General features: G+C 41.6%; 1 protein-coding gene across 3 annotated transcripts in view; it reads right to left on the minus strand.

The window, feature by feature from the left end:
- Positions 1 to 257: 257 nt before the first annotated feature.
- BTBD7 (BTB domain containing 7) overlaps positions 258 to 23,468 on the minus strand; it is a 51,721-nt gene continuing 28,510 nt past the window's right edge. For 2 of the 3 annotated variants that reach the window (XM_038137742.1, XM_038137743.1), the window contains exons 4-12: positions 17,764 to 17,972; positions 16,534 to 16,609; positions 14,124 to 14,284; positions 13,665 to 13,808; positions 13,323 to 13,436; positions 11,644 to 11,833; positions 8,147 to 8,325; positions 7,120 to 7,551; positions 258 to 5,229 (exon numbers count right to left, since the gene is read on the minus strand). In XM_038137742.1, coding sequence (XP_037993670.1) covers positions 4,414 to 5,229; positions 7,120 to 7,551; positions 8,147 to 8,325; positions 11,644 to 11,833; positions 13,323 to 13,436; positions 13,665 to 13,808; positions 14,124 to 14,284; positions 16,534 to 16,609; positions 17,764 to 17,972 — 2,321 coding nt within the window. In that variant the 3' untranslated portion in view covers positions 258 to 4,413. The remainder of the gene's footprint in view (positions 5,230 to 7,119; positions 7,552 to 8,146; positions 8,326 to 11,643; positions 11,834 to 13,322; positions 13,437 to 13,664; positions 13,809 to 14,123; positions 14,285 to 16,533; positions 16,610 to 17,763; positions 17,973 to 23,468) is intronic. The other variant, XM_038137744.1, reaches the window with a different exon arrangement.

Raw genomic sequence — 23,468 nt, forward strand, 5'->3', positions numbered from 1 at the left:
CTACTTCACTGAAATGCTTAGCACTTGTGTTAACTGCCTGATCACAGTGACTAATTTCAAATCTCTCTTTTGCACTGGTTGATATCACATCCTTGGTGTTCACAGCACTATTGTGCCCCTTTTTTCCCAAAAGCCTTTTCACTTTATTGCTGGGCTCCTTCCCCCCGGCCCCGGTCACTGCAGCCGGGAGTGAGCAGGGCAGGGTGCTGGGTGCAGCCAGGCAGCAGCCGCTCAGGGGAAGCAGCCACACGACCACGTTCTATACAAGCCATTTATTTGAAATGCCAACTATACGTAGGATAAAGTCAGTGTTACATGCTTCTCAGCAACAGTAGAAAAATAGAACCAGTGAAAACCTTTTTACAACTGTAATGGTACTCAAAAGAGAAATGTATTGTTTTACAATGCGTCACACAAGACTAGAATTCAAGTTCGGAGGTACCTAAATAAAAATACTATTTTTTTTAAAAAAACACTATGTACAATTGAAGCGTAAACAAGTTTTACAAAGTACTGGTTATGCAGGTTGTAGAAAAAACACTTGCATAGGACATGAAGTCAGTTTAAGAAAGTTTTCTGAGCCTTTAGCATTGAAGGCACTTGACTTTATACCAGTAACAACACAAGAACAAGAAACAAATTCTTAACACTGCCGAGGGCAGGGCTGCCTTCTGGCAGTACAGGTAATTACAGAAACCCCAAATGCGGTTTTACAAGTTTCCCTCTAAGCTGTTCCCTGCATCCAGCAGGGCTCAGCACCACCTCTACCACAGAAGCATAGAATTATTAGAAGAACAGTGCCTCAAACAGCATTAGTGTTCTTTCAAAAAAAACCCCCAAAAAAACCAAAAAACCACAACCCAGAAAAACAACCAAAACAACCAAACCAAAAACCCATACAAAACACCCAACCCCCCTTGCCCCCACCCCTTTCCCAAACCCAAACCAAAGAAACCCCCAAAGACATACATTTGGGACATTCTGGGACCAAAACCCAGGGCTTACAAGTACAGGTGGCCACAGCCTAGATTACCGTAAGTGAAAATCCTTAAGAACAGGAAAATACAACATGAAACTGCCAATCAACACAGCAGTTACCAATACACAACTACAGTAATTCTGTGGGACAACAAAACATTTCAAAGGAAGAGTGTGTTTTAGGAATTAAGTTATTCATCCACATATTAAGGAAAAGAGGAGTTTGTTTTGGGGAAAGGGGAATAAGACCTTTTTGCATGTTGCTCACTAAATGCACGTCTGAGCTCTCTCTTTAAAAAACAAGGAGCGTGAATCTCCCTCATTCAAAAAACAATGTTTATACCTCTATCCTCAAGCAAAATAGTCAATAATCTGTCATTTCCATCTAATCTATAGAAGTAAAAGGTGTCAATTTCCAGCCTAATCAGAAAGTGCTTCATGTAAACAAGGAGCTTCTGCACCAAAGTTTCAGCAGACAGAGAACAAGGAGTAGCAGGTAGTACAGGTATGTGTGGTGTGCAAGTGAGATGTAGGATGAACACTGGCTTCTGAATAATGCTGCCATGAAAAATGGTCTCACCCCTCTGCACATCCCAAGTAGGAATTCCTGCTCTGGAGTACAAAAATAAAGTTCCAGTAATTCAAGAAATCCTTCTTTTCCACTTCAAACCAGCTGCCATTAGCTGCCATCTTCTTCCCAATTCAAAATACGCAAGTGAAAACACAGATTGTCTACATGGCCTGATTGTCTTTGTGGCCTCAGAAGGACTTGTCTTTCATTCTGCATCTACTTTTAAACACTTTATTCATCCTTTTTTAAATACTGCACAACTCCTGAGACTTCAGAAACAATTTTGTATTCTAAAATGCAGACATGTCCTCCCCAGAGGCATTTCTCATCAGCTTATTCCAAAACCAAAGCATTTCATGATTTCCCTCAAACCATAACCTCAGAACTTCGCATCTTCATCAGTCACACCCCCCCTAAATTTCAAGCTTTTAAGTTCTGTCTGTAGATCCCAGTCCCACCTCTGCCCAAGTACACAGTGCCACATCAAACTATGATAATCAAAATAGTTTTTTCTGAAATACATCTATCAGTTTTAGGCAAAAATATTGAGAATAGTAAGTTTTCTGAGGGCAGCTGTAATTTTTTAGTAGTTAAGCTGCCAACACATATATGATGCCAGGCCAGGGAGTTTCAGGGTGTGTGCTGAAAGGTACTGGTTCTACTGAGCTGGTCTCATGCTGGGGAGGATGAGACCTTTGTGTGTGGTTAGAGCTGTCAGCACTGTGCTCAACTCTTCAGGAGAAACCCAACGAGCCTCAGCCCCTTAACCTGCAGCAGCACCATCCCCCCACTGACACCTTCTTGCATTTAACAATGTTCTACACCACAGTCCCATGGAAATCCCACAGATGGGTGATGAAGCCAGGACCACCCAGTGCCTTGACGGTGGGCAAAAAACAAGATTAACAAAGCTAACAGAGGAAAAAAAAAACCTCCCCTCACCCACAAGACACATCACCTGCAGAGTTTAGGCAAGTTTCTGCTCCAGCCCTACACCATGCTTTCCATGGCTGCATCTCAAAAGGAGCACCTGCAGAACCTCCACGGAAGCAGGTCCAGAGATGTGTCTGCAGGAGACAGAGTTCACTGGTTCAAAGACCCATATCTTAATTCATCTAGAAGCTATCTGGTAGTTTGGAAATGCAGTATTCAATACATTTCAATAACACTGTGTTGTTACTAGGCCCTCCATACTGTAATGAAACACATTGGGTAAGAATTTGCCATCAACTAAAACCAAAAGTAAAGTTGCAGCAATATTTCTGTTGAACAGTATTAAGCACCTTGAGCTGCAGGAAACAATTCAACTTAACCTTAAAGCAGTCCTTAGGTCACACCTGGGACTATAGTTTTCTGCTATAGGGAAACTCATTACAGAAACTGCATTTAACCCCCCACCAAACAGGACCTTACCAGCAATCACTACTCTGCGGTGGCATCAGAGAGGGATCGATGAATGCAATGAATTTGTTGTTAGAACTGCACCTCGAGTTTTAAGGATGTACTCCATAATTGTAACCCTTCCCCTGGTGCTCTGCTGAACCCCGCCCCAGTGGCAGGAGCCAGCCCAGGTCAGCATCCTTCCCTCCTCACATCCTGTTAACAGGGGAATCTCATTTCTGTGCTTTCAAAAAGCAAAGCAGGCAATGGAGGTGTAATTTAAGAGCGCCAAAGCGTGGAGATGCTGAAGCAGTGACTCTTCACTTGGATTCTGCTCACAGAACAGCTGCACCTGTGGGGCCAGCACCCCGTGAGGCCAGGTGAGGAACACTGTCACTGAGAGTGAAGCCCTTTAGTAAGCACAGGCAGGAGTAAGCAAGGCCATGGGCTGTCACCCCGGCACCGCCAGGGAGGGAAACCCTCCCACGTGTTCAGGCGACAGCGAAGGTTCCGCGCCTCGTCTCCCTGATGCTCCACGAGCTAGCAGGAATCCGCTCACCTGGTCTTCGCTTACCCACGGATGAGCAGCTGGAAGAACAAGTAATTACTGTAATTTTTACAGTATTTCTAGATTTATTTCTAAATGGGCAAATCAGCAATTCTAGTCTGTCTAGTAAGTGCTTCCTGCTTCCAGGTGATCATGGAATCCTCCATGGTCACAACTGAAACAAAAGTAAACAGACTCATACTGTCATATTCCAGTGAATTTCACAGGAATTTGGATTCCTAAATATCACTCCAGATTTTTAAAACCGCAAATATAATTCTTGAAGTGGGTTTGCTATGTATATAAAGATAAGACCAGCTGCCAGAACTTTTCAAACAAAATATTAGACTGGATTCTTGCTGTAGTCTTAAAAATCAGGAAGATTTCAATCTAAATAAACAAACAAACAAAAAAATCCAACTAAAAATGTAGGTTTTCTGATGTGCTGTTCTTTGGAATTCCTATAATTAAAAAATAAACGCACTGTTATTATCTCATAAGAAAATACATTTCATAATGTGCAACCCAATGCACATAGAGAATCAGCATGTGAAAGAGTAAATGTAAAAGTATGAAAATACAGTCCTTTAAATGTGACATTAAAGTTTAACATATTAGTACAAAACTAATACACTAAAATAGATGTACAGGTGCAAAAGGCTACCAGGTTGTAGAAAAAAGGTACCAGTTTCTGTTTTTTGAAAAGGCATAATTAAATCTGCTCCAAAAAAAATGTGACAAAATAAACCCAGAAGCAGCATTAAAACCAAACTGATAACATGCTGTCTCTAATAAAGCAATGTATGTACAAAACAAGTGAGCAAAGCTAAATTTTTCTGCTGGCATGAAAGAATTTCTCTGACAGAAGTCAGGCCAAAAGTTGCAAGGAATGGGATGTTTACAACTCTTAGGCACAGAGAAATAGTGGAGGTTGCTTTCATAGGGCAGATTTTTTGTACAGAAAATCTGGTTTGTTTGGAGACCTCCTTCCTCTGCTTACTCCATCTTCCCTTTCCAAATCTGCATTTCTCTGTGCTCCATGTTCCAATGGCTCATCATCTGCCAGTCTCCTACTGGGTCTCTCTTCTGGCACGTCAGAGTTGTACGCAGAGAGTGAAGGTCTGTTGGAGGTTAGCCCATAGGTTAAATCCGTTTCCATTTTTGTTCTTCCCCTGATGTGAACAGGGCCATTCCCAGCACTCTCCTGGGCAGCCAGTGCCAAGTCCAGTCGCTGGGGAGGCTGTTCTAAGACATCGAGGTGTATTGGCTCGTTCTTTTGCCTGTGTTGATGCCCATCTTGCGAGAGCAGGTACTCCCTCCTAGAATCCTCTTGCTTTTTAGGAGATATCTGGGAAGGTAGATAGGCTGACTTTAAGCCACTTGGTGATGCCTTATTGTGGCTGTACAAATCTGGGCCAAAATAAATGCCTTGTGAAGGTGAAGGACTGTGCCTGTTGGGTGCTGGAGTAGAGGGTCTGCATGCAGCATTAGAGAAGTCATAGAAGTCAGGATATTCCTGCGGGTTTTCTCGAGCATCTATTTTTTGCTCTATTGCATGTTTTTTCCGAGAAGTAGGCATGTGTCTGTTCTGAATGCATGAAATGTGCTGGGGTGGGCCGGGCCCTACCTCTGTAACCACCTGGCTTAGCTCCGTGTCCACCGTGAGCTCTGGTAATCTTCTGTCTTTCAAAGACATTGCTGACACACCCATTGCGATGTCTGGCATCAGTTCATTTAGCAGGGGCTGAGTACACTGGAAAAGAAAAGAAATTGGTCCATGGAAACAAAGACTAGAGCTAAACACAAACTGCATTTAGGATACTTTTTGTAATTCAAAATGGCATTTTCTTAATCTACTTTAGTCTTGCCAACTTCAGCCTGCAAGTTTCCTGCACGGTTTAAAGAACACATCTATCCACCAACCTTCACCCTCAACCTTCTTTCCTTCATGAAGCTGCTGTGTCACAATTACAGCTCCTCTTAAATGCATCTTGCCATGCAGTAAAGCACACTGTACTGCTGAACTTCTTAAAGGCAGGCTTGTTTTAAGCCATTTACAAACCATTATCAAACCAAACAAGGTACTTGGTGCAGAGCCACACAAATGGTTTGTCACAGCACACAGTTCCAGTGCAGGGAAGCTACGACACACGTGTCATCACTATAAACACAACCCTTCTGCTTGCATTCCCCTTTTTAAAGTAAGTAAACTGCAGACACGTGTGCTCAGGACAGCCTCAGGGGGAGGATCAGTTACAGACTCACTAGATCCACAGAGTACATGGAAGCTGCTGCACAGCATTCTTCTCACCTATCCCATGCTTGCCTCAGTGCAGAATTGCTCATATTACAGCCTTCCAGATGGAAGAGTGACAATTTCTACTTACATTTATCATTTCTCATTAAAGCAACTTTAGTAATCATTGATTAAGTAACTCACAAATTGCAGAAAGGATACAGAACAAAAATATCACCTATATTAAGCCTCCGCTCCCCCTTGCATTACTTATGGACATGTTCTGCCAGAAATATTTACGATATGAAAAAGGTAACAATATATTTTCCTTAGGGAAGTCAGTATTGATCAAAGGAGAGTGACATGCTATGAATCCCACCTTTGACCAAACAATGGCACACATTTCTAATATGAAATTATATATTTCATTCTAAAATAGAAAAAGAAGTGCAATGTATTTAAGACAATTGCTAATGGGAAGAAAATAAAATCCATTTTTCCAATCAGAACCTGAGGATCAAATCTGCATCTAATGTGCCACAACTATGAACTGACAGTTTTTTCACTGCAGAAATAAATCACGAAATTCTTCATTCAGCACTTCCTGTATTTCATAAAGCTATGCCTTTACTGGATATCTTATAGTCCATTGGTTTTATTGCATCATATTGTAGTTCAGAAACTATAATGACTGCTTTTAAATGCTGTAAGAAACTCCTTTGTATCAGCAATTACCAACTTCTGCTTGCCAATTCCTTTTCAAATACTTCTCAGCTGTTAAGCTTGTATACTCTTCACAGATGCATAAAGGCAACTTGTTTACTTCAGACTACTTACCTGTAAATAACCAAGATATCCCCACTACTTCTACCTGTGAATTACAGTGTGCAGTCCCCTAGTGAAGTTGGCTTATGCTTTGTTTTAGTGTAGAGCAAATTACATTTGCCACACAAAGGGTGGCTGAGGTCACTTGGTCTGTTCAGCCTAGAGGAGACTGTGGGGAGACCCCTCTGCAGTTACAGCTTCCTGTGAGGGGAAGAGGGGGTGCAGACACTGATCTCTCGTGAGATCAGTGACAGGACTGAAAGGTGCTTCACCCACAGGGTGGTTGGACACTGAAACAGACCCCGTGGGTCCCTTGCAACTCAGAATATTCTGTGATTCTATCATTTCAGAAGATTCCTGAGTGCCATTTGCCCCTCTAATAATGCTCCTGCCCTGGAATGCTCATTCTCCCAGGGATTAGGGCATGCCTTTGGGATAGACAATGCTGCCAGACAGTTCGATAGAAAAACCTCCCAACCAACAAAACCAAGTTACTTCATCATAAGCATTCTCTCCAGGTCCTTCCGTGAGGCACTTTGAGTGGCCAGAAACAGGCAAAAGAGGAGGAATCACAACACTTACTACTTGTTTCTCAGCTGCCATCACTGCCGCCGCTGCCGCCACCGTCTGGCGTCCCAGAGCCGCGGGGTTGGTGCAGTCGGGAGGCGCTGCCTTGGCGCCGGGCAGGTAAACAGGAGGGGCAGCTTTGGGGGCGGCCCGCGAGGAGTGGAACAGCGAGTGGTTACACGGGTAGGAGAAGGAACGGGAGGGATGTTGACTTGGCACCCTTTGTTTCCAGCCCACTTTGAACTGGTTGTGAATAGGAGTTGCTGGTGGGTGGTATGGAGGGGGAGGAGGGGGCAATGGTGGATGGAAGGCCACGAAAGAGTCCAGTTCTGTAAACATGGTTTCTGCAGCGGGAGTGCTGTTGACGCGGCATCGTCCAGACTGTCTCACTGTCAGCAGCGGGCTTTCATCCCCAAATCGCTCATCAGGAAAGAATTTGTGAGGATTCTGCAGAGGTAAAAGATCCAGCATGTTACAAGACAAAGCAGGAAGCCATCTAGAAAAATCTCCCCAAATAACCCTCTCAGAAACATGCTAAGACTGTTAACTGCCTGGCCGTGCTACACACAAGCTCACCAACACTCAAGATGACTATAGCTCCCATGCAAAACAGATTGGGGCTTTTCTAAAATAAGACAAGAAGCATCAGATTCACTGTAAGCTGACCAACAAATGCATTTGCTTTAGCACCAGTGTACAAACAGAAAAGGGATTTTCAGTTTCCCAGTCCTGACATGTATTGTGCAGACCTACAGCATAAGCTACCACTTTTTCTCCTCTGCTTTAAGAACAAATAGCAATCTAGGTTTCCAAGTTATGGTTCTACTGTTCTCATCCACTCTCTCTTTAGCAGTTTTATTTTGTCCCCAAAATTTGTGTCAATAAGAGCTTTATAAAATCACATACATCAAATGCAACTGGCGTTTGCACCTGGACAGTCACGCAGGCATTTCAAAGCACTCGTGTGTATACACAGCAAGTACTCCTACTGCGGAGTACACAATCAAGTCCCTTCATGTTCTTCCACGGGCATCCTTCATACCTGCAGGAGCTCAGCAGCAGCATCAGAAAGCCCGAATTCCCGCAGCACACGGATCTGGATCTCATAGCTGACGGTGGCGCCTTCCCCGCAGTTGAGAGCGTAGGCTCGCTGCACCTGCTCCGTGTGGCGCAGCTCCTGCAGCCGCCTGATCATCTCTTTCACAACCAGGAGACTGGGAACTGCAGGGATAACAGAGAACATGGTGGGGATAAGACAGAGTCCTTTTTTTCACCTGTGAGACAGTGAGTTTGATCACAATGGTTAGATTTATTCTGAAGGAAAAAATCTAACATCAGGCTGCCTTGGCTTTTGGTTTTTTTAAGAAGCATTCTGCCAAGAACTCTTCAACTTAACACATGTTCCATGGAGCATCATTAAGCCACATGGGATAACATACATAACAGAAATGATAAAAACATGCACCACTTCTCTACCTTCTGCTAGAATAAGCCCCAAATACAGCCTTCACTGTAAACCCCTTATGATGCAGGAATTCCATGATTTGAGGTGGGGGCAGGATATCTTAAATAACAACTGAATGTTCCCTCATGAATTGCACAGGCCAAGAATTCATTGATTTTTTTGGCATACACTTCATACTTCTAATGCAGTTCTATAACCAAAAGACCATAACACCAGTATGTAACTAGAGAAAGGGCATTTAACAAAAGTTACACGAACTGTAAGCCAACAAAAACCTGTTAAAATTATGTTGTTTTATGCAGTCATATTGAAATAATTTTAAAAAAACCATTCCAAAAGAAAGTCATGTATAATTTTGGGTATTTATTCTGTCGCAAAACTTTCTCATGCCACTTCTTACTGCTGTTTGATGATGAATGATATTTCTCTGTGGTGTTTCTTCCTAAGGAAAATGTTCATATAAATAGAGAAGGCAAATCCAGATCTCTGAGTGTCTAAGTCCTGGTGTCTGATCCTTTACCAGCTTTACAAGTGTTATGTATTACCATGACCAGAAGTCTGTAATGAAAGCTCATAAAAATTAAACAGATCATACAGCAAGAACAGTATGAAAAGACATTTGCATTACAGAGAAGGAGAAACACCACACAATTACAACTAGTCCCAATTTCATGAAGTTTACATTGGTACATGAAGGAGAAGTAAATGTAGTGCAAAATATTCCCCCCCTCACTGGAGTTCCTGTACTGAGAGGGAAGGGAAGGAACCCATTCTAACCAGTCTTCAAGGCTTGTAAGTAAGTCCTCTACCCTCCACACATTTAAATAATTCTGAAAAAACCTGGTTTAGCTACAGCCAGCATTTTGCTAATACTTAAAAAAGAGGATCTAAGAGAAGTCTGAAGCAGATCTCCAAACTAATAGGCATAAAAATGATAGAAGGTTTTCATTAAAAAATACTGTCTTCTCAAGCCCTGGTTTGTTCTGGGGTTTTTTTACTATTATTCATGTGAAACACATGGAAGAAAGATTATGTATATAAAAAATACAATTATCTCAGTTGCAAGATTTTTAATTCAGACTGAAAAATGCATAAAGAAACCCAACCACTTGCAGAACCTGGCCTCAAGTTAGAGCAGGCTTCAGCTGAACTAATTTTACAATAGTGCTGCAGGAAGAACACTAAAACACACTGCCAGCAGGTTTGTGCCAATAGAGTGCTCAGGCAGAGGGTCCAAGGACAAGGCAGGGACAGAGGGGAGCAGCCAAGCTGTGAAGCACCCCCTGCTCTGAGCCCAGCCCAAGGGCCATGGGGGCAACGCTGCCCAGCTCTACCCCCAGAGCTCCCTGTGCTTCAGGATGGACTCCTGTACAAGTCAGAGGTTGGGACAGGCTTTAATCTCCTCACATTAACTGGGCCCCACCTGCCCATTCTAGCAAAAAGGCACTGGCAAACCAATCAATTCTTCTGCTTAATTACAGGACTAAGCAAAGCAGACAGTTGTCAGGACACAATTCCTGTGCTCCAACTACTGGCCAGGCTCACAGCTCGTATCTATGTTCAAATCAAGGGACTGGCAGTAACTCCTACCTATTAAATTGTACAGAACCAGGACACAGGGGAGTTTCAGATTGGTCAAGATGTCTTATGCTTGCCAACACAGCCAGTTTTTTTTAAGAACATGAGAACTTTGGCAAAACACTGAAAACCTCTGAGAATCTATTGCCTTTCTCAAATTCTTTGGAAATTAGGTTTGAGCAAAGTGTTATCAAAGTCCTATCTTATATGAAATACTTCATATTCAATTCATGCTAAGTATATTTACACTTTTCTAGGGAGGGAAGTCCAAATACTGTAATGCACTGCTGAGGTGCCACAGTTTAGCTGAGAGCTCCAGGTTTTTAAACAAACAATTTGTACTTTTATCAAAATTTTCAAACAGAAGTTCTCAGAAGCTCATTTTCAGCTTTATCAAGTTTCTTCCCAGAGTACAAGAATCAAACAGATCAAAACCATTCTACAAATTTTCCTAGAAATCTTGTAACTAAACAGTGTTTCAAATCTTCCTAACACTTGAAATTAAATTCTCCTGCAGCAATTTTAATCCATTACTTTGGTCCTGGGTCTAGCATCTGTAAGAACAGTTTATCTACTTCCTTTCAACAGAGCTGACTGAAGAGAGACCTAATTGATATATAAAGAGCTTATAAAATGGGGAATGCCATAGGCACAGCATTCTCCTTCACTGAATCAAAATTTAATCTTGGTCATTTAGCTATCTAATCCTGCCCTCCAAAACACCCACTGACCCTGGCAACTTGTCATCAGTTGCAAGCTTTGCCAGTGTTTTCTCTATGCACACTGAGTGTTAATGGGACAGGGGAAAGGCACGAAGAGCTAGATGCTTTAGGAACCTCACTAGATAAATTCTTCCAGTCTGACACCAAAAGATCATATGCATAAATGACAAAATACATTTAGTATATATTTCCCTGGCTTGCCTATGGGGAATGTCACACCAATCATCCTGAAGTCAGGAGAGGCCATATTTACTTGAGTCTATAAAATGTACTCTGACACATTCTTCCACAAGGAATTAAGCTGGTTTGGCTTCAAAGCTAGAGTGGATTTGGTAAATTGAAGTAAATGTGTTTTGAGTTCTCATTTCCAGTACTTTTCTGGCATACTGAGTTCAGCTGATTTCCTTACAAGTTATGTTCTCTGGCTTTTGATTTTTGAAAGAAATTTCCAGACTCATAGATCTTACCTATATTGGAAAACTGATTTGTAGAAAACTGAGAACCCTATAGAAAATTCTGAGAATAGAGAGGCAGGCACCAGCAAGTGTTCCACTGTGTTTAACCAGTCCAAGGGTTTTGTTCTCCAACCAGTTACTCTGCCATCCAAAACCAGTTAACGTCTTGAGGACAGACCAAAGCAGGATGACTATTCCTGGTGCAGAACTACTCTCCGAGGAAACGATGACGTTCAATAACTGACACTCACTCCCCCCAGGCCAAGCACCCACACGCTCCCCGGAGCTCACTCGGCACAGCACACAACCAGGAGCTCACCTGGGATCTCGTTGGCTATGACTGAGGGAGGACTGCTCTGGTTAGTGCTGACTTGCTGGTGGGTGATGACGTGGCAGCACTGCGGCACCGCGTTGTTCACCATGTACAGCGTGTCGGGCACGTTGGACATCCGCACCATCCGCAGGCGGACCAGGTCCGTCTGCTCCACCATCATCTCGTCCAGCACCGCCTGCAACGACAGCCACCAGAGCCTCGTGAAGGTGCTGCACATGCCCCGCTGCCACTGCTGCCAGCACAGCCCCAGCCACACAAGGCCAGCCACGTCCACACCAGAGTAACTTCGTCAGGTCACAAACAACAGCTGGCTTTTTATCAGCATTTTCTATTCCGTTTTCCAGGGATGATCGTAGCTGAGTTTGAGCTAAGAGGAGGCAGGAGAATAGTCTGGGAAGGATGCTTTGTTTACTTTAACCTGTCAGATTAGAACTGACCTTCTCGAGGCCAGACCCTCTGGACTTAAGACAATTACTGCCTGTAAGTCTCAACTTTCCGTGCCATTGAGTAGAAGGCACCAGCCTGAAAATGAAACACGTCTTCCTCAGACATCTAAAGAATAGAAAAGGATTTAGGCCTACACTTTGAAGATTCTTACTTAAGATCAAATGAACTTATTTCAAAAAATGGTAGACTAGCAAGGGAGTAAAAAGAAAAGATCAAAAACCACACATTCACAATTTTTTCATTTCACAATAATTAAACTATATACAGAAGGAGTAAAGTTACCAGAGACTACATATGAGAGTCCTCCCTCTAAGGTTAAAAAGCCTTAAAATGATTTAAAAATACTAACAGCACACTATGAAACCAGTACTAACAAGCAGGAATTCTGACAGGGGTATGGAGGTTGTAAGAATGCACTTTTTACTTTGGATAAATACTAAAGCACTCCCATTGCATGTACCTGAAAACTAAGAGTCAAAGCTTTTATCACATTCTTGTTAGTTTTAGCAATCCAAGATACAAAAAGAATATTTTAACCAGCTAGTATTCCTTTGCTATTTTAGTGCCACTTGGAGCTCTCCGACTGCTGTGCCCAAAATGCAAAGCAGTTTTATTTCTTCCCTTCATTAACAGAAGACATAAACAACACTTTATACCTTTAAAAAACATTTTCTCTCCTAGACATACAGCAAAAGCTCCAAATTCACCAGAGCAGATGTCTGAGTCTGTAGGTGATGTGGATGTACACAGCATCACCTAACCCTCTTGTTCTGTTGTCATCTGCACTGCTGGGACTCACAAGCCCTCAAGTCAGAGCCACCTGAAGTGGTGGCACTGGTCAGTGACACAAAAGGCTCCCATTCTGTCCAACAGAACGTGGCACATTCCTGCCCCACACAGCACCTGGCCACCAAACATTACCACCAGAGATGCTACAAGATCTTCAGCTTGACAGAGCTCATGCAAGAAATTAAATAGAGAAGCGACTGCTCGAGAGGGAAACAAATTCATTCAAACCGGACGCAGGATATTTATTCCATTTTGCGGAGGATCACAAGATTTTGGGTATGTTCTGATTTAAACAAGATGATGAAATATCAGTCCTCTGCCGAGTGGAATAGCAGTTCCCCACCCAGCTCTGGTGGGAGCTGGGGAGCCTGAAAGAGCTGGCACCAAGGTTGCTGACTAGCTGCAGACTGGGACTCTCAGGCTCTCACCTTGCCATCCGCCTGCCAGGAGGGCTGCCGAGGAGCTGGGCCGGCAAACTGGCTGGAAACCAGGGAGGTTTCCCTCAGAACGCTGCTTTGTTTCCGGTGGAATTTCATCAAGATCTGTCTCGTAAACATTTCAATTTCGACAAAAAAAAATTTTGTTGAAATTTTTCTGACCAGTTCTAGAGACTTGAGCCTGATGATCGATCTTGTAAGTCTTGTTAAATTGAAAATGTTAGTATTTTAGGCCAGTACATGTAAAGAGACAAAACATCCCAAAATCTTTCCCTGTTTACAGAACCCCCTGATGACTCCAATCTGAGAACAGTCAAGTGTTGCTGGTATTACCTTAGCCTCCTCCACATATGGTGAGAACAGTCTTGGCCGCACATATATTCCAGCATTTTTTTGCCGCAGCCAGGCATTTGACTTTCCACCTTCTGAAGTTGGTAGCATGTCTGAAGGAGGAGTACTAATCAGGCCTCTCTTCATCTTTAAGAATCAAGAAAGAGTTTTACGGTTTTTTAAATATTAAGATGGTAAAAACGTACAATAAATGCATTATTCATCCACTGAATCCTTACACAGATTTTTTTTAGTCTTTTGATAGATTTAAAGAACGCAAAACCTAACCAGAAAAACAGTGTTACACACCTATTACTCTCAATGATAACATTTTACAAGTTAATCCTTAAAATAAACAAACAAAACCAACACCCACCAAAGCAAAAAAACCCTCACACCTGAACACTGTAACATGCATTCAAAGAACCCAGAGATGGTATTTGTATGAGACTACTGACTTACTGCATCACTCAGTACTTCACTATTCATGGGTAAGATGTGCTCAATGCGGACAAAAGGTAAAAGTGGAGACAGGATCTCCCTCAGCTCTTCAATGTCAAGATCTCTCCTCTTCACACCTCTTTTATTCACACTGTGAGCAGTACCACTGAGTAAATTAGGCTCTGTGGGAAGGAACAAGACATGCTAAGTTTTCCTCAGAAAGTGTAAAGAGGATAGCGGGAGGTACAGGGCTTACCTTACAGGGGAGGTTAAAGAAAAGGAAGGAAAATTCTCATTTTATATCAGTAGGGCTCATCAGCACTGTTCCACAAAACTAACAACTGAACAGGGCACTTGGTGCTATGGTCCAGCTGACAGGGTGGTGGATTGGTCAAAGGTTGGACTCCATGACCCTGGAGGTCTTTTCCAAACAAAATGATTCTACGATTCTACCTCATGCCTTAAAATCTTGTATGAAGCATCCACAGAGACAGGTTCAGTTTATACCAGCACGGGTCATTGGCACAGCTGCCAGCTTCAAAGTGTAAGCCAGGCAGAAAATACAATCATAGCATTTGCCATAAACATTTGGAAAGCTATATTAAGACCTATGCCACGAAAGCAGTTGTACTTCCCACATAGGAGATCCCCCAAGGACTCTCCTGTAGCTCCTCTGCCCTTCCCCAGCAGTTTTCAAAGACACTTTCTATCAATTAAGATCTGAAGAGTCCTCAAGGATACATTATTCTAGCTTCCTTACGTAACCCACCTCAGTAAGGTGGTGTCAAGCCCTCTCATATTGATCTCATGGTCACTGGACACCTATTTGTACCAGGAAGTGGCATCTGCCTGGAGACAGCAAGATGACCATGCAGCCCACATGTGTATTTGAGGTATTGTACCCAACCTGCACATGACTGACTAGCTTCCCTCTTTGAGGAAACCTGCCAAACATACCCACCCTGCCTCAGCACATACAGCTAACCTTTTGGCCACAGCTCGTTACATTCTCTAATGTTTTGTGACACCACCACACACTCAGAGCTGCAATACAAGGAGTGTCACTGAGGAATTAAAATGAAGTTATGAGACTAAATGTGGCCCTAATCTGACAGAATTTGGCGTCGCCATTGTTTCTGCTTTTGCTTATTGTGTTTTCTGATGATCCCAGATAAGAGATGCGAGCTGTTTACTTAGTGAATGCCAAAGCAAGAAGCTGTGCAGTGATCCCAAAGGAGCAGCTTCTGCCCCAGCCCAGATCTGTTACTGTTTAACTGGCTCCATTATGTTCCAATGTGCCCTAGGACAAACACTTGGGAAATCCTGTTTTGGAAACAGGTAAATACTTAGGATACTAGAAGCACATCCTTTAACTAACTTTTTGTTGCATATCATAAAACATGTCCATGACAAACAGTTGTGTTGCAAGCAGTAACAGTGGATTTCAGAGCATGGCCAGCCTTCCCAAGGCAGTAGTTACACCAGTACTGCTCTGTTTTCACTCAGGCAGTTTCTTCCCTTTCTGCTCCTCTTGTGGCAGTATGTGATTGACACTTGTTAGTGCAGATGAACTACAAGATCCTTGCATTTATTATTTGGGACACACATGTTTAACCTACTTCCCATATCCAACATGGGTAAGATTGCCCTTGAAGTTACCACTGTAGCAATAATGTTCATCTAGGCTCATAAAAATACATTTACATCTACTTTAGGGAAAACACTGGTGTCACGTGTTGGCTTGTTTCTCACTACCACAGATTCCTGTCAGAGAGACACACTCAAACTGAAGTAAAAGGCTGACACAGTAAAGTAAGAGCAATACTGCAGTGAGAAGCCTGCATAACAAGATACCACAGGGGGTTTTTATTTGATGAATTAGTTACAAGAAAAATAATTCTGAGACAACAGGAAACCAACAAGACTTCAAAATCAGACCATCATAGAGACTGAAAGGACCTCTAAAAGTCTGGTTCAGTCACAACCAGTGTCCTCTTCCTACACCTCCCCAGGCAAGGTAGAACACATTGCCCTTCACTGCATCCAGCTGGGCAACCTGTGCCAGTGTCTGACCATCTTCACAGTTTCTTGTATTTCAGTTGGTGTCTCACTGCCTCTCATCTTGTCCTGGGTGCCAAGAGAAAAGTGCTGCTCTATTTTTTTTGCTTCCTGCCATTAGATATTTATAGATTCTGCTAAGATCCCCTCTAAGCCTTTTCTTCTCCAGGCTAAACAATCCCATCTCTCTCAGAATGCTGTGTTCTCATTTTAGATAATAAAACCTTTAAAGAAAGCAAGAGCATTTGTTTTGTTTTGACTATACCATGGACAAAGTAGATTGACTTTCCCTAAGTTACAGATGACTCTAAATAGAACTGCCAGAAGTTTTGGTTTCTTTGGTTTAGTACTGCACGGTTTAAAGGATCCTCACCTCGATCTGCTATCCTCTTCATCAATTGGTGTTCTCCCCATTTAATCAGATATTTAAGAATATCTTGTTCACTTGCCTGTAGAAAGAGGAAGTCAGTAATCTGTATATGCTTAATGTCACATGCACACACAAAAGAAAAAAAAAATCACAGGTCTTTTATGTCTAAAGAAACACAGCTGTACCTAAGCATGAAGTATTTGCACTTTATGATCTGCTTACCACTTTCTCCTAATATTCTGAGCTGTACTACAGGTATATCACCACCATAATTTCTACATTTGTATTACTTATTGAATCCCTACAAAGAGGAAGAAGTTTTGTACAGAAGGAAACATTTTATTTAGTATGGAAGCTTACAGCTATAAAGTTTGAATTACTAAATTTAAAGCCACAGTTATACTTCTGGGCGTTTCAAGCTTTTGCTTAACTTTACAAATTCAGCAATACAAGCTCTCATGGAAGATCAACAGTACTGTTAATTGTAATTTCTGAAATGCTTCAAGTTAACAAAACTTTTTAAAAAACACTTTAAATAATCTCTAGCACTTAATCCTTTACAAAAAGTAAGACTGAGATGAATGTATTTTTAAAAAAATTTAGTAATCTTTAAGCTATTAAGGGGTGGTCATCATCATAAAGGTATCTCCCCTGAAGAGCAGTGGCAGCAAAAATCCAGAATCTTTCTCTTGGCCAGTACAGTTCTCCCTCCTTAAAACCACACAATCACTGAAGGCAAGTCACAAAATAAAAAAAAAAATTAAATTGTGCAATACTTGTCAGAGATGGTATTTTTCTCTCTCCATGAAAATAAATTGAGTTTTCTGAACCATTTCTGGCTTATTAGCTCCCACTGCCCCAAATTAGCATGTGTTGTTACAGCAAATCTACTGCCACCATGTAATTTCATAAATCTCTTAAACAGGCAAGGCAAATGTTACATTCAGAAATGCTTTGTTTAAAATAATTTGCATGCATTTATAAACTATTATTAAACTTCTAAGCAACAGCATATACCACATTTGGGTTGTGTTACAAGCCAAGAACAAAACAATTTTCTTAATCACTACTTCCATTTAATTTTTTTTACATATTACAGAAGGAATGCTTAGTGCATACAAACCCTCCTCCAGCCTACAATTTAAAATCAACTGCTGCCAAGCATTTCCAATAGTGGTATAACACATTCTGCTAGTTCTAGCAGGAGCAGCTGGATTCTGCACGGCAGGTTACCTGTAAATAGTCAGACTGAATAGCTGTGAGCAGGTGGTCCTTGCTGAGCTCGTAGAAGACCTCTGAAGTCATGACCTGGGTAAACTCCTCACAGAGGAAATGCAGTGCCTGGCGATGCACCCACTTGGAACCGTAGGGCTGAGAGCTCCACTTCAGAATGGCAATCAAGGTGTCCAGGGAGATGCTCTCAGCAATGATATCTTCACAGCCTACCAAACAAGGGCAGCAATCAACAGTGTTGTTACAGAGGCACTTTGGCCCTGAAGAATAATACATGTGGCTAAATCTGTAATAGAAAGGGTTATGTACACCCAGTGAGAGTAAAGACAGGTGCCCTACAGATCAAGGTTGGAAACAAGGTAGTATTTTGACTAGAAGTACAATAATTTAAAGTTCATGATTCCAACTATACAGTTACTCACTTTTTAAAGGCACATGAAGTATCACGGCTGCTGGCATGCCTGGATAAACAACTAGAAAGCTAGTTCAACCCAAACAGAACCTGCTTTGGTTATCTGAGTGTTTAACACATTTTAACATTGAGAATTTGAGTCACTATTGCTCACAGCAGATTCACAGAAACCCATGAACTGTAACAAAGGTGGGATTTTTGCCTGTATCACTTTGCTCATGGACCCTCCTGAGACAGACCATGTAGAGGAGAAGAAACACAAGCTGTAACAGTGTTGGTACTCAGCTACTCAGTACAGGATGAGGGCAGCAAAGCATCATTTTCTGACTCACAGAAAAGGCAGGAAGCCGTGGATGGCTGCTCCAGGCCACCATGATGGCCTCAGTACCCAGCAAGGCACAGAGGGTGCCAGGACAGGGAGCATATTCTCTGACAGTGAAGCAGAAAGGAAGGCAGATTTATGGAGAGTCTGATACAGTTTCTCCCTACCCACTGCTTTGTCAGGATTTACTCTTTCACAGAGCACACATCTTCTGAAGGAGAGAGAGTATAGTTAAAACTCCTGAAGGGAAATGGAGCTGATTTGGAAGAAATGAGGGAAGACTTCCTGTGGGAAGGCTGAAAACATGGGTACCTGGGACTAAGGAGTTAAGACAGATGATACCACAATGTTGATAACTTGAGGTCTCCAATAGCACTTGGTTGATTTCATTTGTACATCTGGTTTAGCACAAAGATAGCAATTTAAAGAAAAAAATTCTCAGAATTATACATTCCAGTCTCAACCCACTACAGCCACAAAATTACAGTTGTGTTTATGCCTATAAGAGGAGCCTAGAGAGTTCAGGGCTACATGTCTACACTGCAATTTTACTTCTTATGTATCATCATTTTTCTCTCAGTTTAAAAGACACCTAAAAATAAAACTTGGTTTTTAGGGATGTGTATTGCATTACTGAGTTCTTGAAATAAGTTGAGTGAAGAAGTGTTTGGTACAGTAATCTCAACCCTAGTCAAGACAAAGACAGGTCTCCTGATGCTGCGAATTTTGATACTGGCTGCATACAGGTAAAACACACTAGCAACAATTAACAGAAATAAAAGAAAAAATCTTACTTTTCTACATAGGGCAGCACACAGAATATATGAATATCTACAGAATATATGTTCCTTCCATTTCCATCATAATGATGTGAAAGCTATGGAGTAGGTAGTAACAAATGAACAAGCTTCTTCAAGTAGGAGGAAATCTGTCAAAGGAGCTACTACTTAGAAGTAAAGTCACTAAAATGGGAATTTAAACAGGAGGGTTAAGAAGGTAATAGAAAGCCACAGTTTAAAACATGAGACTGGTTATAAATTTACCTGTCCTATAAGACACACATATTTTTACCCAATACTATAACAACCACAATGTGGTAATTGTAAGAATAATATTCTACCAATAAAATTTGTTAAGCTTTTCAGGAATATGCCTGAATGTATACACAATTTTGGACACAATCTTTATTAAATTTCTAAAGCAATTTATAAGAGTAATGTCTGTCCCCCAACAGTAATGCATTTTACACCAGTTCATATTTAAACCGAACTTTCCTCAACAAGCAGCTGGATGATTTTTTTTACATGTGTGATTCACCCAAGAAAAGGAAGAGTGAATGCAGCCACTGACACCCATTAGTGACCGATGCAGCACATGCAGCATTACACTGTGCATCCCCGACAGACTGTCCATTTCCTCCTGACAAAGGGGTGAGTGCTGAGTCATGTTTCAGCACAGCTGCTTTGTCCTTCACCATTTTCACACTGAAATAGTATGGCACTTCTCAGAGCCACCTATCCCCATGAGGTTACATATTATCATTACTACTGCTAGTAAGAACAGATGCCTCATTATAGATATGGACCTCTAACCTGCATGGCAAGCACTGGCCTTAAGTGAGCAGGGCACAGGCAACAAAGATGGGTTGGAGGCACGTGGAACATCACTCCAGTCATCACCAGTACAGGTAAGAGCAGAGGATGAGAACTGTTCTCAAATACGCTCAGTGGGCTGAGGTTCAGGTTAGTGAAACTGCCCCCTCTAGAAGGGGGAATTCCCCAGATTCCTAAAGGATGAAATCTCAAGTCTTAAAAAGTTCCGGTCAAGAATCTGAGAAACAGCCTTAAACAAACACTAAACAACTAAACCATCCAAAACCCAACTTATTATCAAAAAAAAGCTCAAAATACTTCATCATATGTCAGAAACACAGAGTAAATAAAGTCTGAAGCTTTCCACTTCAGGATCCATTTTTACCCAAACAGCAAAGGGCTGACATTGCATTTAACTTTGTCATGTGAGTCTCTCTCAGCTTTCCTTTTGGGGCTCAAGAAAGGAAAATGTTAAGTTAGCAGCAAACCTGGCATGTGAATGAAAGCAGTGACCAGTCGCAGTTTGCTTAAGAGAGGAGTTTGACTCCCATGAATAAGAAACAATATCGTTTGAAACCATTATTTAGGGTCATCTGCACTCAGCCTTCCCCTGCTAAATCCTAACGCAATTTTTTGCATGCAATTATTCTGCTTGCATGCAAGCTGACTTCAGCAGAAACTGCATTCCCTTGAACTCTAAACATCACACATAAGGACTGCTTCATTTCAAAGGCAGTAAAGTAAATCCACACACTGAAATCAGTCACCAGGAAACTCAAACTACAAGAGCAAAGACTTATCTCAAAATTAATGCCATTCTTAGTATTTCATCTGACATTTATTTTTGAAGTAAAGATGCCTGGCCCCTGAAAAGACACCAGAAATACAGTTCCAGAGATCTGAGCAACACCGATTTATAGAAACAGTGCATAAGCTCAGACTCAATTCTTCTGTCAAGTTCAATTATTGCACAACTAACAATAATATGACATCAGGTGAAAAGCTCACTAAGGATGACTAGCAAATGAAACAGTCTTCTTCCCAAATAATTTTAGCAATGGGTCAGGAGTGTGGGATTATTAAAAGTTTCTTCTGAAGTAAGCATACGGTAATAATTAAAGCATTTGTTGAGCTTTTAAATAAATTGGGGCAACCCAATTCCAGCTATGGAAGGAATCCAACTTCCTTTCTTCTTTGGCAGAAGTGTTTTCTGCTTTAACAATCAGCCACTTGGCAAAAGAAGTAGTCATCTAATAGCCACAATATTGCTCTTCACAGTGGAAAAGAGAATTTTTTTCCTGTGAATATTATTTTTTAATACTCAGACAGCAACAACCTTCCCAAGATCTATCTGCAGTGTCCCACAAGCTTCTGTGACCATTACTATCCTTCAGAGATTCAACCTGGAATCTACAAAAGTGAAAGAGAACTATCATATTTTGCACAAATTATGCTATTCCATGCACTCCTTTTGCTGGATGCCAATGGAGCCTTCCTACCATCAGGTCCTGGCTGCTTCCACAATTCTCTCCCAAATGCAGCCCCACAGTCCTTCCAGACAGAAATAGCTTGAGCCCATGTTTGGCATTCTAGCTAGTGGCTTGGGATCAGGACAGCTGACAGACCTACTGAAGACAAGTCAACTGCCTTCAACAATTAGCAAAAGTGGCATTAAGCAAACCTTTTACTACAAAACTGTTAGCTTGATTTAACTCATTCTGTAGTGAAGACTTTCCCCCTAAACTTGTGCACACCAGTGGAGCCAATGAAAAAAAAGTAGTAAGAATTCATCTTAACACTGAACTGAAATCTAGAAGCTATTCAAAGTTTTTTTTAAGTTTGTCACATGAGAGACCATGCTGGCAATCACCATGATGATTGGGAACCATGCATAGTTTTTGAATTTTTTGAGTGTGTATTTAATGCTGCTACCATGGGATCCCTGGCATATCAGCCCTCCTAAAACCAAGAGTACTTCTGGTGTCAGGCCACATCTGTTTCTAGATCAAACACTGTGCTACTGAATGCAACAGCACTTACAATAAAGTTTCTAAGTTCTTATACTTGTCAAGAGTAAACTCAACACCTAAAATAAAAGCAAAGTAAAGCAAAAAGTCAGAAATTGGGTTTTTTTTTGTCAGTCTTACTTTAGAAAACTTCTTCAAATCAGGTGAAAGAAAAGGTTCTCAGGCAGAACTATTTCATAAGGTCCCAGTATCCAAAAGCTTATCACAGCAAAACATTCTGTACCACCACCTCAGTGGGACTACTCATGACAGTGGGTAACAGGGCCAAGGTGCAGGAGAGGATTCACACATATAATATAGCTATCTAATAAAAATAATATGCCTGACATCAAACTTCCCTGCAACAGCAGGGCTGAACAGTAAGACTGGAAGTGGGGAGTGTTTTAACAATGTGTGATGAACAGGACTAGGCAACTGATCTTGTTTTAGTAACTGTACTACAGAAGAGCAAGGGATAAGTGTTATTAAACCCAATCTTTGTGAATCAATGTGTTAAAATAATTGTACCAGTACAGTTGATAGAGAGCAGCAAGGTAGCAGGAAGACAGAAAAACTGCAGCAGAGGGCGGAAATAGGCAGACAGAGCACAGAAATTTCCCACTAAGGGATGTGCTCCAAGCTCCTGGAGGGCTCTAGTGCTTATAGCCTTTGTGAAAGCCCTGAAGAATTTCACTTCTGACAGTAAAAATTACCAGAGCACCCCTAAGAGCAGTGTCAGTTCTATTAGGTACAAATGAGTTTCAGTATGATCAGCTCTATTGACCAGATATGCTTGCTGATTAGTTCATTTACTCAAATTAGTTCATTGAAAGATTCATTTCAGTTTCTCTTGAAAGATAAGTGACAACCCTCAGCTAAAACAAATCAAGATGAAGGCAGAGGAAATTCTAGATAAAGGTTGTCCTGCTTTACTTGGATGGTAAAGGTTCACTGCACATACTCATCACCATCTTCACGACAGGGAAACTACCTATTATATCACAATAGTCAGAAAAAGGAGTATTACTGCGTTAGGAATGGGAAAATTTCCATGGAAATAGTCGAAGCTGAATCATCTGCTGGAACTGAAGAAAAATTACAACATCTGGATACTTAGAAAGGTCCCTGAAGACAAATCAAACTAAAATCTGTTGAAAATAAAACCAGCTGATCAGAAGCTTTAAAATACATCAATTTCACTTGACACTCAGTTACAAACACCCAGGCAAAACTGAGTGGAAGTGAGAAAAATGAACTAGAAAGAGAATCCAGACTTAACATAATATGCCCAAAATATTTTCCACGAAACCAGGGAGACAAGCCTTTGCAAGTTCACAATTGGCCAGCAGGAGTGAACTGAAACAAAAAACTTC

This window comes from Motacilla alba, chromosome 5 (assembly GCF_015832195.1).
Source record: "Motacilla alba alba isolate MOTALB_02 chromosome 5, Motacilla_alba_V1.0_pri, whole genome shotgun sequence".
NCBI lineage: Eukaryota > Metazoa > Chordata > Aves > Passeriformes > Motacillidae > Motacilla > Motacilla alba.